The sequence below is a fragment of the Leopardus geoffroyi genome, chromosome A1, assembly GCF_018350155.1.
Source record: "Leopardus geoffroyi isolate Oge1 chromosome A1, O.geoffroyi_Oge1_pat1.0, whole genome shotgun sequence".
Lineage (NCBI taxonomy): Eukaryota > Metazoa > Chordata > Mammalia > Carnivora > Felidae > Leopardus > Leopardus geoffroyi.
In genome coordinates, this window is record NC_059326.1 from 855,506 (window position 1) to 870,787 (window position 15,282).

Sequence of the window (15,282 nt, forward strand, 5' to 3'; positions counted from 1 at the left end):
AAAAGTGAAGGTTCCAGAGCCACATGTCAGACATTTGCAGTTTAAATAAGCTCCCAAGGTCTTAGGTTCTCTAAAATTTAAGAACACTTCTCTAAATCTCTGAAAACAATTGTCTTTTCTGAGAAAGCCATGGGAAATATTTGTCTGTACCAGCAAATTAAGGATGGTAACTTATTTAATGTTCTGAGATTATATCGTCTAAAAACATTATATTTTTCACTTTAATATTTTAGGCTTTGATGAAAAAATATCAAAGATATAAACTCACTTATTGTTTAGTAAAGAAAAGGTGTTTTCTTGGAATGAAACAGTTCTTCCTACCAAACAAAAACAAAAACAAAAACCAAAACCAAAAACCAAAAAAAAAAAGACCAGGATATAACAAATGTATCCCTTGTCCTAGTATCCCTTTCCTAAGTCAACTCAATTTCACTAAAGGCCTGGTTTTTTGTTTTGTTTTGTTTTCTGACAAACAAAATGTAGAATGAAGGTGGGAATAATGAAACCTGTACAAACTGTTGCTCCCTAACTTCTGTGTTTTCCACGTCTTGGCTCTCTGAATATGCACTAAGTTAGGGTCTCACAGGTCCTCCCACTCTGCACTAAGTCAGCTGATCACCCCTTCCAAGGCACCTTGGCCATTCTTTGCATCAGATGACATAGTATTTGTCTTTAAACTTTTCATATACCTCCCTAGGCTAATTCCTTTCACAGTAATGACTGCTTTTTTTAAAGTTTATTATTTTTTATTTTATGAATTAAAAAATATCTTTTAACATTTATTCATTTTTGAGAGACAGAGACAGAGCAGAGGGTGAGGGTGAGGGGCAGAGAGAGAGAGGGACACACAGAATCTGAAGCAGGCTCCAGGCTCTTCAGCACAGAGCCCAGTGCGGGGCTAGAACCCACGAACCATGAGATCGTGACCTGAAGTTGGACACTCAACCGAGTCACCCAGGTACACCATAACCTTCTTATGTTTTAAATGTCCATGGGATCTCAAGTGATTCTTTTTTTTTTTTTTTTTTTTTTTTTAAGTAATCTCCAGACCCAACATGGGGCTCAAACTCATGACCCCAAGATCAAGGATTCCACACTCCACTGAACCAGCTAGTTGTCCTTCCACTGATTCTTGATATGGGTTATTTTTACTTTGTAAAAATTATTTATTTTGAAAAAGAAAGAGTGTTTGCACACACATGAGCAGAGGAAGGGCAGAGAGAGAGAGGGAATCCCAGGAATGCTCCATGTTGTCAGCTCAGAGCTCGTCTCGATCTCACAAACCATGAGATCATGACCTCAGCCAAAACCAAGTCAGATGCCTAACCAACTGAACCACCCAGGTGCCCCTATTAATTTGGTTTTTATTAATTTGTAGGCACATGAATTATTAAAGTCTTTTTTTTTTTAAGTAAGCTTAAAATGTGGGGCTTGAACTCATGACCCTGAGATCAAGAGTCACATGCTCTATCAACTGAGCCAGTGAGGTGTCCCATGAAAGTCTTTTAGTATCTACATGTGTGAGGTGAGTCTGATTTCCCAGGTTTTAGGTCTCCCTTGCTTTATTTATCTGTAGAAGCAAACCGGATTATCTGCTCTTCATTCTAGATGTGACTTCCAGAACGCTCTAGATTTAAAATCACTGTTGCTTTAAAAAAAAAAAAAAAATCATTTACAAGCTTTTGAAAACCTTTTATTGTCCTCAATATTACACCACTATTTTCCTAACCTAATTTTCTAAACACAAAGACTTGGGTACTTGGCTTAGATTCTTCTTTCAGCCATAGTTATATTCTCAAATTCTTAATCTCATCCTAACACGGGCATACTGTATAATTCAAAATTATAGAACACTATTCCATTTCTACAATTTTGTACTTCATGTTGTTTTTGTCTACAACTTTTCCCTATTATCTGCCACTCATGATTGCAGCTACCATTACATGATGTGCCAAGGAGTTGCAGTTTTAAAATAAACGCAATGGGGAACTTCAAAGCTTTGAAACAGAAGAGTGACATGACCTGAAATTATAAAGCATTACTCTTTATTGACGTCTTTACTTCAATCACTTATCCACTTTTCCATCCTATGTAGCAAATTTTACCTTGCATATATAAAATAGTTATTAGCGGCTCTTACTGGCTTTCAGCACTGAGATGGGGCAGGGGTGGGTCTAGGAATCACAGGAAGAAAATGGCAAAATGTAAGAATTTTAAAGACAGAAAATCTGAAAAAACTTACAAAAATATTTTCACTTGCCTTCTGTGAAATGAGAAAACCAATAGATTGCCATTTCTTTTCTTTTCTTTTCTTTTTTAAGTTTACTTATTTTGAGAGAGACAGAGACAGCACAAGTAGGGAAGGGCAGATAGAGAGGGAGAGGAGGAAATCCTAAGCAAACTCATGAACTGGGAGTTCATAACCTGAGCTGAAACCAAGAGTCAGATGCTTCACCAACTGAGCCACCCAAGTGCCCCTGCCACTTCTTATGGACTGTTATTCTGAATTGTCTTTACTAATTTTTGATATTAAATTAGTGGCAGGAGATAATATTTCCTAATGCCTGTTCTCAATGAAATTAAAAAGATGAAAACAAATGCTGGGTATAGTCCAGATCACTGCTGACAAATTCTTCTGAAGGGAAAGTAGGAGATGGTAACAAGACTTGAACTGTTTTCTTCCTTCCTTTTATAGTGAGAACATACTCATCTTATAAAAAAAACAAAACAAAACAAAACTTGGGGCACATGGATGGCTCAGTTGGTTAAGCATCTGGCTTCGGCTCAGGTCATGATCTCATGGTTCTTGAGATCGAGCCCTGTGTCCAGCTCTGCACTGATGGTGCGGAACCCGTTTGGGATTCTCTCTCCCCCGTCTCTCCCTCCCCACCCCCTCTCTCTCAAAATAAATAAATAAACTTAAAAAAACAAAAACTTGATAAGGCGGAAAAAAATCATTCCCCTGCCTGGAGATGTTTGTTTTTATTATGCTCTGAATTTAGTTGATTTTTCCCTCAACATTTTATGAATATTATGAAAAATTTTACACAGCAAAAAGTTGAATGAGAAATTTACAGTAAATATGGAAAAACCCAGCCTCTAATTTTTTTTTTTTTTTTTTTTTTTTAAGATTTTGAAAGAGAGAGAGAGCTGAAGGGGCAGAGAGGGAGAGAGCAGGAATCCCAAGCAGACTCCACACCATCAGTGTGAGTCCCATACAGGGCTCAAACGCATGAACCATGAGATCATGACCTGAACCGAAATCAAGAGTTGGGACGCTTAACTGACTGAGCCATGCAGGCACCCAAGCATCTACGTCTTTTGAATTTTTTTAATGTTTATTATTATTTTTTGGGGAGAGAGAGAACACATATGCACACATGTGAGCAGAGGAAGGGCAGGGAGAGAGGGAGAAAGAGAATCCCAAGCAGGTCCTGTGCTATTGGCACAGCCTGATGCAGGACTCCAACTCATGATCATGAAATTATGACTTGAGCCAAAATCAAGAGTCAGACACTCACCAATTAAGCCATCCAGGCTCCCCCGAATTTTTCACATTTAATTCATTACTACATCAAGAGCTTATGGTGCCTCATAGTATGGTGAAAAAATAAATAAGAATAAATAAATAAATAAATAAATAAATAAATAAATAAATAAATAAAAGAATTTAAAGGACAGGATTTAATTTTGTTTTCTCAATGGATAAATTTGATGTTTTTGCAAATTATCTTAAGCCACTGGTTGATTTAATTAGTTTGCTTAGATACCACTGATACCAAGTGTCTATCGAATATAACCATATAATGTCATTCAATTAGCGGTAAGTTTTAGTGAAATAATGGGCACATTAAACATTTGGAAAGGAACTTCAAATCCTGTATTATATTCTCTAGAGTATTCTCTTAGGCCTTTAAGAGTAAATTGGATTTTTGGTAACGTCCCAAAGCCTCATTCAGATCCAACTCTGAAAGACTGAAATGGTCGAGTTGTCAAAAAACAAAATGGTTATAATACATTAATGATAATGATTTTTGTGGGTCCTCTAATAATAGTTTTAAGCACTGGCATCAGTGACAGAGTCTCCAAGTACTCCTAGTGTCACCCACCAAAAAGAATACACCTAGTTCTGCTCTAGTCATTGTTCATTTGTCATTCTGTTTCAAAGCTTTGAGACAAAGCCCAGTATATGTAAGAATTTAATATATGATAAAGTCGGTATCCGAAATCAGATATAAAGGGAGAATTACTAAATATATAGTAATGGGAGCACTGATCATTTGAAAAAGTGGACAGCCTTAATTTTCATTAGTGTATTTCTCAAATTTCAAGCATGTAGTCTTCAGAAGAAAAAAAAAATTGCCACAAAACCTAAAGGTTAACTTAATATATTTTTAATATTTCTTATATTTGTACTAACATAAAAATAGGTATACACTCTTTATTCTTATACTTCTCACACAAGAATAAAATCTAAAATATTTATAAATTAAATTAAAGTAAATAAAATGCAAAGTAATCACCTTAATATGAAGTAACAAATAATGCCATTTTGCCCAAATAATAAAACAATGTTTTGCCCACAAGAGAGAAATCACAGGTATTTGGTTTAATAGCAAAAAGCTGCAGTTTCGGATTCCATTCTACTCTCAAACTGTTTCTAAATGTTTTTACTTTAATAATAATGAGAATGTTCACATAGTATCTTGTTCAAACTACTAGTGATAAATCTAAGCCTATCTCTCCTTTTTTCAAAGTAATCAGAACAGAAAATTAACCAAACCTGTCAAATGTTAGCCCTCAAATGCCAATTTTAAAAGGTGTGAATTGATAGAATGAAAAAGTAACAATTGCCTTTATTGAAACCCGCATTGATTACTATTGAATCCAATTAGCTTTAGAATTTGAAACAGAAACATTCTTTACTATTTGCTATTATACTTATTGCTAATGAACTGTTGAAAGTTATAGGAGCTTCACAACAACAAATGGTACTGTTAGGGCTACAGATCTTTTCTGAATAAATGTATGACCTTGTTATGTCAAAACCACATCAGGTATGTTATGTGTACAACAAGAGCACACCATCGTTTTTCTCATTCTTATGTAATCCATGTACTGCAGCTTCCACAGTTTTATTTTTTTTCAAATCAGATTTTAATTTTGAATACTTAACACTATTGTTAATGTGCATTTCACTTTCCTCGTGTTTGCTAAGAATATGTGATAAATGCTGCCAATCTTTGCACCCATTCTCATTCTTCAATTGATTTTTTCCTTCCCCAAAGAGCTTGCAATACAAACAAAACACAGAATCTTTTGAAGTCGAATAAAGTAACCAGGATCTAGTGGTTTTATCACCATTTGGAAGAATTCGTGTATAATAAGTTTCTGAAAACTTCCTCCCTGTATTGTCTTTTGGAAAGTTAAAATTTCTTACTTGAGGTGGATCGTTTTCAACAAGAATGTCCCGTTGTTTAATATCTAAAACACGGGGCCATGTACCTGGGTCTGCAGAAAGTACAACCGATATAATGGAGTCTTCTGATTTTTTCTCTTCCAGTTGCTCTTGAAATTTATCAGCTATGGGTATAGAAGGTAAATTCACATCCTGTTTGATCAGTGATGTATCATCTGTCCTACATTCTGCCAACACCTGTAGCTCTGAAGTCTTTTCCTTTTTTTCTGGTATTCCCTCTTTTTTTTCTAAAAGAGTATTCAATGATCCATATAATTTCCTTTCATTTTCTTCTCTAATAGCATTCCTTTTTCTGTTTTCTGATGCTGATAAATTTTTTGATTTTGTTTCCATCTGGGAGAAACAGATTACAATTTTATGTTAGAATTGTTAAGATTAATGCATATGCCAATGCTCAATAAGCACGTGAAAAGTTGCTCATTTGTCATCAAAGAAATATAAATCAAAACCACCACATCCCACTTCACATCCACTAGGGTGACTATAATAAAAGATATGTGATATAATGGCAAGTGTTGGCAAAGATGTGGAAAAATTGAAACCTTCCTAAGGTGATAGTGCAAATGTAAAATGGTACAGGTACCTTGGAAAACAGCCTGGCAATTTCTGAAAAGTTGAAGAGTTACCATATGACCCACCAATGCCAGAGTGAAAATGCAGGTCTACACATATTTGTACAAAGTGTTCACAGCAATGTTATTATTCATGACAGACAAAACATAGAAATAATTCAAATGTCCATTACTGATGGATAAACAAGAAATGTGGGAAAGGGTGTCTGGGTGGCTCAAGAGTTAAGCATCCGACTTTGGCTCAGGTCATGATCTTGAGGTTTGTGAGTTTGAGCCCTGCGTTGGGCTATGTACTGACAGCTAAGAGCCTGGAGCCTGCTTCGGATTCTGTGTCTCCCCACTTCTGTCCCTCCCATGCTCATGCTCATGCTCATGCTCTGTCTCTCAACAATAAATAAACGTTAAAAAAAAATTTTTTTTTTTTAGGGGCGCCTGGGTGGCGCAGTCGGTTAAGCGTCCGACTTCAGCCAGGTCACGATCTCGCGGTCTGTGAGTTCGAGCCCCGCGTCAGGCTCTGGGTTGATGGCTCAGAGCCTGGAGCCTGTTTCCGATTCTGTGTCTCCCTCTCTCTCTGACCCTCCCCTGTTCATGCTCTGTCTCTCTCTGTCCCAAAAATAAATAAACATTGAAAAAAAAAATTAAAAAAAAAAAAAAAAAATTTTTTTTTATATGTGGGTATTATCCATACAATTAAATAGTATTTGGCAATAAAAACAAGTGAAGTTACATGCTACAACCTGGATGAAACTTGGACACAGCACGATACGTGAAAGCCAGCCACAAAGTATCATATTGTATGATTCCACTTAATAAAGACATAGAACTGATTTTAGAGTCCATAAAATAAAATTTTAAAAAATCAAAATAACAAAAGATGTACATAATGTGAATGCATCCTATTAGCTATAATATTTTTCTACAAAGCACAATTGAACACTGCGTTCAAGTTTAAAAAACTTATAAGAATTTTGTTTTGATTTAATCCTGAAAGCAATATTGGCGGCACTGAAGTAAAAAAAGCAGGAGCAACATAACCAAGTTTGTACTTAGACTGCTCTGATGGTATTATCATCTCTAACTGTAAGGAAGACGAAATGGTACAGAGACAGCCAGGAAACTGTGGTAGTCATTCTGGAAAAGATGATGGTGGCTTCGTCTAGAATTATAGGAATAGAGATAGGATAGAGTTGAGAGATATTTAGGAAGTAGAATCTGGATTAGTGGTAACTGAGTGACTCTGGAGGTTAAGGAAGGAGGAGTAAAGAATAGCGCTAAGTTTCTGCCTAGGCATCTGACTGAATGGTGAGATAAGGATATGGGAAACAGAATGAAAGCAGGTTTGGAGTTTCAGCTTTAGACATGGAATATGAGGTATTTGTGGAACATTAAAATGGAGACTACAGATGGATAGAATAGTTTGAAATTGAAAGAAATATCTACACACAAAACAACCTTCAAATAAAAAAAGAGGAAAAAATATCATCTACAGATATATTTTAGAAATCATCAAAATATATTAATTAAAACTACGGGATCAAAGGGGCACCTGAGTGGCTAAGTTGGTTAAGCGTCTCACACTTGGTAAGATCAAGCCCCACTTCTCTCAAAATAAACATAAAAACAAGAAAGATCTTACTTTTCCCATAAAAATGATTTGGTACCAATTGATGGAGGATCTTGACCTCACCTCGTTCCATGGACACAACAAGAGAACAGCTACATCTACACAATGAACTCTGAAAATGACCTAAAGACCGCAGCTAATCACAGAGATAAGTCCACGCTGACGAGATGTGCTTGGGAACCAAATAAATACCTGGTGTAACTAACCACAAACAAGAGGGACAACACAAGCATGGAGAAAAGAGAGGCTCAGACCCCACACTGTGCACTCTTGACACCGACGATCTGAGTCACTATAACGTGTGGCCTTGAAAACCAGCAGGGCTTAACTCCAAAACCTTTAGAAATCAGTGGAGCTTAGCTGAACCACTGTAAGACTAGGCTCCTTTACTTGTACCCCATTTTCTCTCCCTCCTGTCAGCTGGGAAAGGCTCCTCCCAGAGGAGGGGGCTGTGGTGGTCCTTGTGATAGGGCTCGCCAACCCCCTCTCCACTCACTGCACCCTCTTGGGGTGACTGGGTGAGGGTGTGCTTCCATGTCCTAACCCCCTGTATTCCTGCCATGTTGTGTCTGGCTCATCCCTGCCTGAATAAAGTAATGCCTCTGCCTAGAAAGAAAGAAAGAAAGAAGTAGGGCTTAAGCCTTGGGAGCTTCAAAAACCAGTGGGTTTAATGCTGGGATAGCAAGAAGATGATAGGAAATGAAGTCCACCCCCTTAAAGGAGTCTATATACTAAATAACTTGACCTGAGACACGCCAGAGAAGCAGCGGTTTGAAAAGCATCTGAGGAATACATGAAGATTTACTGACTCCTCTTGGAAAGTGTGCCAGAATAATCTGCAGATTACTCTAGGAAAAGTGCTGATGGGTAGCATTCCCCACCGCCTCCAGCCTAGATAACTGGTTGCTTGCAAAAGCTAACGCTAACACTCTCCCTCTAACTTGCTAGCACCGTCTGCCCTACCCCAGCCAGGACTGGCGCCACTCTAAAGTGATTCCTGCCCTAGGGAAGCGGGAGAAATAACACGCCTGCAGTTTCTGCAACTGGGATCCTTACCTGGCTGCACAGGGAGCAAGCCCTGCCCTGCAGTTGTGACAGAAAGGCTAACTGCAAATTGCTAGGCTGAATGCCACCCCACCCACAAATGAGCCCCTAACAACTATGACAGGCTTCTCAATGGCATCAGAAGCAAACCCTGCCCATTGGGCCCACAGGAAACAAAGTAGGTCATTACAGATGGTTGGGCCAAAGGCAATCGCACCTCTGTCACAACAGCAGGGCACACACAGCCCACACAAGGGACACCTGGAGCACCTGGTTCTGGTGGCCAGAAAAGACTGTGCTACAGGGCACCACAGGACCTCTTCTATATAAGGCCACTACTTTCAAGACGAGATGTAGCTGACCTTCGTAATACATAGAAACAAACACAGAAAATTAGACAAAATAAGGAGATAGAAGAACATGGCCCAAGTGAAAGAACAGGACAAAATCACAATTAAAAAGCGAAATAAAATGTAGATAACCAATACACCTGATGAAGAATTCGTGAATGGTCATAAAGATACTCACTAGACTTGAGATACGAGTGGATGAACTCAGTAAGCACTTCAACAAAGAGATAGAGAATATAAAAAAGAATGGACTCGGAGCTGAAGAATTTAGTAATTGCAATAGAGGGAATCAATAGGAGATGAGAGGAAGTAGAGCAGATCAGTGATCTGGAAGACAAAGTAATGGAAATCATTCAAGCTAAACAGCAAAAAGAGAAAGGAATAATAAAAAATGAAAAAAAAAATTAAGGGGATTCTGCAACATTATTAAGGGTAATGACATTTGCAATATAGGGATGCCAGAAAGGGGAGTGGGTGAGCAAAAACTTATTTCAAGAAATAATAGCTGAAAACATCCCTAATCTGGGGGAAGGAAGCACCGAGAGCCCTCAGGTCTAGGAAGCACCAAGAGCCCCTTACAAGATGAATTCAAAAAGGGCCACACCAAGACACATCATAATCGAAATGGCAAAAAGTAATGACAAATACGGAACTTTTAAAACAACAAAACAGGGGCGCCTGGGTGGCGCAGTCGGTTAAGCGTCCGACTTCAGCCAGGTCACGATCTCGCGGTCCGTGAGTTCGAGCCCCGCGTCGGGCTCTGGGCTGATGGCTCAGAGCCTGGAGCCTGTTTCCGATTCTGTGTCTCCCTCTCTCTCTGCCCCTCCCCCGTTCATGCTCTGTCTCTCTCTGTCCCAAAAATAAATAAACGTTGAAAAAAAAAAATTTTAAAACAACAAAACAGTTACATACAAGGGAAACCCCATAATGCTACCGGCTGATTTTTCAGCAGAAACATTGCAGACCAAAAGAGTGACAAGATATATTCAAAGTGCTGAAAGAAGAAATCTATAACCAAGAAGACTTTATGCAGCAAGACTATCATTCAGAATACAAGAAACAGTTCCAGACAAACAAAAGTTAGAGTTCATCACCACTAAACCAGCCTTATAAGAAATGTTAAAGGGAATTCTTTAACTGGAAAAAAAAGGCCATAAATGGAAGAAAATTATGAAAAGAAAAATTTCACATGTAAAAGCAAACATACAGTAAAGGCAGTAGGATTAATCACTATGAAGCCAGTATGGAGGTTAAAACACAAAAGTAGGAAATCTATTAGATCTACAAAAATTAATCTAGGAATACACAAAATAAAAGGATATAAAATATGACACAGACATAAAACGTGGAGAAGGTAGTAAAAATGTAGTGCATTCGGAATGTGTTTGAAATAAAGCAACCATCAACTTAACAGACTGCTATACACATAAGATGTCATATATGAACCCAATGGCAACCACAACTCAAAACCATCCATACACAATAAAAAAGAAAGGAATCCAAGCATAACATTAAAGAAATCCATCAAACCACAAGGAAAGAGAGCAAGAGAGGATGTAACAATTGTAAATATCTATGCACCAAACATAGGAGCACCTAAATATTTAAAGCAAATGTTAACAGACATAAAGGAGAAATTGCCAGTAACACAGAAATAGAGGGGACATTAACACCCCACTTGCATCGACGGATATATCATCCAGACTGCAAATCAACATGAAACAGTGGCTTTGAATGACACATTAGACCAGATGGATCAAACAGGTATATATAGAACATTTTATCCCAAACCAGCAGAATACACATTCAAGTGCACATGGAACATTCTCCAGGACAGATCATATGTTAGGCCACAAAATAAGTCTCAGTAAATTTAAGAGGAATCAAATCGTATGAAGCATCTTTCCTGACAACAACAGTATGAAACTACAAGTCAATTATAAGAAAAAAATGGGAAAAAACAAACACATGAAGGCTAAACAACATGCTACTAAACGATCAATGGGTCAATGAAGAAATCAGAGGAAATAAAAAAAAATACATGGAGACAAAATGCCAGTAGTCCAATATCTTTGGGATACAGCAAAAACAGTTCTAAGAGGGAAGTTTACAGCAATACAGGTCTATTTCAAGAAACAAGCCAAATCTAAAACAATTTAACCATATACATAAAAGAGCTAGAGAAAGAACAGTGAGCCGAAAGCTAATAAAATAATAAAGATGAGAGTACAAATAAATTTAAATAAGGATTGGAAAAACAATAGGAAAAAAAAAAAAAAAAACAACAATGGGTGGCTCAGTCAGTTGAGCATCTGACTCTTGATTTTGGCTCAGATCATGATGCCAGAGTCATGGAATAAAGCCCTGTGCTGGACTCCACTCTGAGCATGGAGCCTGCTTGAGATTCATTCTCTCCCTCTCTCTCTCTCTCACCCCCCTGGCCCCTCTACCCCCTTGTACGTGCTCTCTCCAAAAAAACAAAACAAACAAACAAAAAAAGAATAACGAAACCAGGAGCTGGTTCTATGAAAGATAAACAGAATTGATAAAGCATTAGCTACTCATTAAAAAAAAAATACTCAGAAATGGGAAGAAATAATGACACTACAGTAATACAAAAGATTATAAGCAGATACAATAATAAAAAATTAAATGCTGACAAACGGACAACATAAAAGATATGGGTAAATTCCAGAAACATATATAATCATCCAAAACTGAATCAGAAAGAAATAGAAAATTTGAACAGACTGATAATAACTAGTACTGAAATTGAATCAACAATCAAAAAACTTTCAACAAGTCTAGGACTCACTTCACAGGTGAATTCCACCAAGCATTTATGTTAATACCTATTCTTTTCAAGCTATTCTAAACCACAGAAAAGGAAGGAAGACTAGCTTGGAACAATCAATTGATTTCAATACTCATTTGAGATGCCACAGCTCAGTGACTGACAAAAATGGAACTAAATGAGATTCTAAGATAAATCTGGTTAATGTAAGCTAACAGGGAAAAGCTATTGTATACTTAATCATTTAAAATGCATTGAAAATAATTACCTGTTTATATTCATTAACACAACTCTGGCAGCAAAATCTTGTCTGCTGACCTTCAATCATCAGGACATGGTTTCCAGCACTTTTACTAGGCAAGTACTCTCCACACTGTTCACAGCAATTCATTACTAGACCATTGGCTAACCTGTACTTATTAAAGCACTGGTTACTGCACAGTTTATGTACTACATTATTAACGCTGACTTCATGACGAATCTAAAAGAAAAGCCAGAATTTATTAAATAAATGAGCCAGATTAGCACAGTAAGCAAGGAGATAACTAGTTTCTTCAAAAGAAACAATCTCTAATAATTTCTCAGTGGAAGAAATATTCAGGGAAAAGAGTAAAACTTACATTTTGTTATTCTTTCATTTTTATCTTTGATCTTAAAATAAAGTAAGATTCATGGAACAAAAAGCTATAAGGTCAGTAATAACTTCCCCAGAGACACTTAAAAACTAGAGGAAACAAACTGTTTAGAAGATTTTGATACGACCTAATTAAAAGAAATGGATTGGTAATTTTTGTTATTATAAACTTCACTGCCCTAGAAAATTCATGGAAGGTGCTAAAAGAATCAGCATTACTATATTCAGGATGGTGTCTGTATATGCATAAATAAGATGGTTCTCGCTTTGCTCAGCTCTGCGGTAACTGAGAGAAAATCATGCCCTCAATTTGAATGGCTCCAAGGAACACCAAATTCAGTTGCCAAGGCGTTTGTTACGTAAAGACTGCCTGTATGCATGTTTCTTCTTTAGGCAACTGGAAAGATGGCAATACCACTTAAGAAACGTGAAGTTTTCAACACACTTACACTCCACTCGTTCTACATATTCTTGTACCAGGGTTGGTTGCTTCCTTCATGTTCTGAAACTACACTTTATTATTTAGAGTGGCTAGTAAGAACAAAATTCACCATTAAATACTTTGTTTAGGAGTATATCCACTTCCACGGAAATAGCTGTGTACTTTCCATAGCATGCAAATGGGATATTTGTTCACAAAACAGTTCTAACATATCCTCATCCTTTCCTTTAACTTCATTGTGTAGATCCAGGACGTGCGTATTATGTAGATGGCAGAACATATAATAACACTTAAAATTATCCTTGTTAACCTACATAGTAGCTTAAATACAATATAAAAATCCAGACCTCTGTTAGTTTACTACAGATTATACATCTTGATTTATTAACTCTTTTTCTAAGATTCTGGTTGTCTTCACAGGGAGGCAAAGATGTACGACAAAATTCTTGGGAGGATTCTTTTGACTCAACTTGAACAGTAGTAGCTTTTTTTGTAGGTGCATCTCTGAAACACAAGGGACAGATGAAACTTAAGAATATTACATTTTAATAAAAGTCAAATATATAAACAAGAAATGGCATTTTTCATTTTCTCATGATTTAATCCTAGGAGTCAACTGTAATTTTTGGATCTAGCAAAACCCACCATTGGTTTCACTGTAAAGAGTTTCAAAATAGTACGGCAAGAGATGATCTGGAGGTAAAAACATTTTGTAGCACAAGAACCTTCTCACAGGTTATTATGATTTTTGAAGGACTCAAAAAAGGTGGTAGCAACTTGGTAGAACGAAGGTAAAAGATGGGAAGGAGCAAGGCAAAGTCAGTGGCAGAGAGAGGGTCAATTTTTACATTTTCCTTTCCTGCCAAGAGTAAGGATAGCACAAATGAACTCACAGCTCTGACACACTCTAGGATAACTCAAGCTCAATAAACTTGAAGATATCTCTGCAACAACTGTATCCATGAATCTATACAGCTCTCAATTACATTCAACACACATCCATACTGCCAGTATTCAATTATATGGAGCCAGGTTGAAAAGTACAGCTTACTTTTTACATATTACATTGCGTTTCTTTGGAGTGCGCTTATGAGAGAAGGAAGAAAGGCAGGTGGTAGAACAAAAGAGGTGAGCTGATCCTTTTCGTTGATAAGCTGTCTGTCCCTTCTGTAAAGGTTTTTTGCAGTGTGCACAAGTGATTTTAGCTGGTTTAGTAAGTTGCTGTTGGACTGAAGACTGGAAAATCTGCTTAGGAAGGGAGGCCACTGGTGATAAAGAATCCACCCCTGGCTGTTTCTGATTTCGGGGAAATGATGCTGACTGGGAGATCCAAGAATCTTAAAAATAAAACATACAAGAAAAAGTCATGGAACAATTCAAAATTCACATCAGAAAAATATTTTAAAATTTTCATTTTGCAAGTTTAACAGAATAGTGAGGCAGCCCTGTAATGGTCAGAGCCAGGCAACCCTGTGGCACAATCCCAGGGGAACTGTCCACTTTGAATTCTTTTTTCATTTCATTTTATTTATTTAATTTACATTCAAGTTAGTTAGCATATAGTGCAATAATGACTTCAGGAGTAGATACCAGTGATTCATCACCTCTGTATAACACCCAGTGCTCATATCAACAAGTGCCTTCCTTAATGCCCCTTACCCATTTAGCCTGTCCCCTCTCCCGGAGGCAACCCCTCCAGCAACCCTCAGTTTGTTCTCTGTAGTTAAAAGTCTCTTATGTTTTGTTCCCTTCCTTGTTTTTATATTATTTTTGCTTCCCCTACCTTATGTTAAGCTGTTTTGTATCTTAAATTCTTCATATGAGTGAAGTAATATGAGATTTGTCTTTCCCTAATTTCACTTAGGATAATACCCTCTATTCCATCCACATAGTTGCAAATGGCAAGATTTCATTCTTTTTGATTGCTGGGTAATACTCCATTGTATATATACCACATCTTCTTTATCCATTCATCCATCGATGGACATTTGGGCTCTTTCCATACTGTGGCTATTGTCGATAGCGCTGCTATAAACATTGGGGTGCATTGGGGCGCCTGGGTGGCGCAGTCGGTTAAGCGTCCGACTTCAGCCAGGTCACGATCTCGCGGTCCGTGAGTTCGAGCCCCGCGTCGGGCTCTGGGCTGATGGCTCGGAGCCTGGAGCCTGTTTCCGATTCTCTGTCTCCCTCTCTCTCTGCCCCTCCCCCGTTCATGCTCTGTCTCTCTCTGTCCCAAAAATAAATAAACGTTGAAAAAAAAAAAAAAAAAACATTGGGGTGCATGTGCCCCTTTGAAACAGCACACCTGTATCCCTTGGATAAATACCTAGTAGTAAAATTGCT

At 37.5% G+C, this 15,282-nt stretch overlaps 1 protein-coding gene across 3 annotated transcripts in view; it reads right to left on the reverse strand.

The window, feature by feature from the left end:
- Nucleotides 1–4,378: 4,378 nt before the first annotated feature.
- Nucleotides 4,379–15,282, reverse strand: part of ZMYM5 (zinc finger MYM-type containing 5) — a 33,249-nt gene continuing 22,345 nt past the window's right edge. For all 3 annotated transcript variants that reach the window (XM_045443816.1, XM_045443818.1, XM_045443822.1), the window contains exons 5-8: nucleotides 13,991–14,276; nucleotides 13,287–13,443; nucleotides 12,130–12,344; nucleotides 4,379–5,813 (exon numbers count right to left, since the gene is read on the reverse strand). In XM_045443816.1, coding sequence (XP_045299772.1) covers nucleotides 5,063–5,813; nucleotides 12,130–12,344; nucleotides 13,287–13,443; nucleotides 13,991–14,276 — 1,409 coding nt within the window. In that variant the 3' untranslated portion in view covers nucleotides 4,379–5,062. The remainder of the gene's footprint in view (nucleotides 5,814–12,129; nucleotides 12,345–13,286; nucleotides 13,444–13,990; nucleotides 14,277–15,282) is intronic.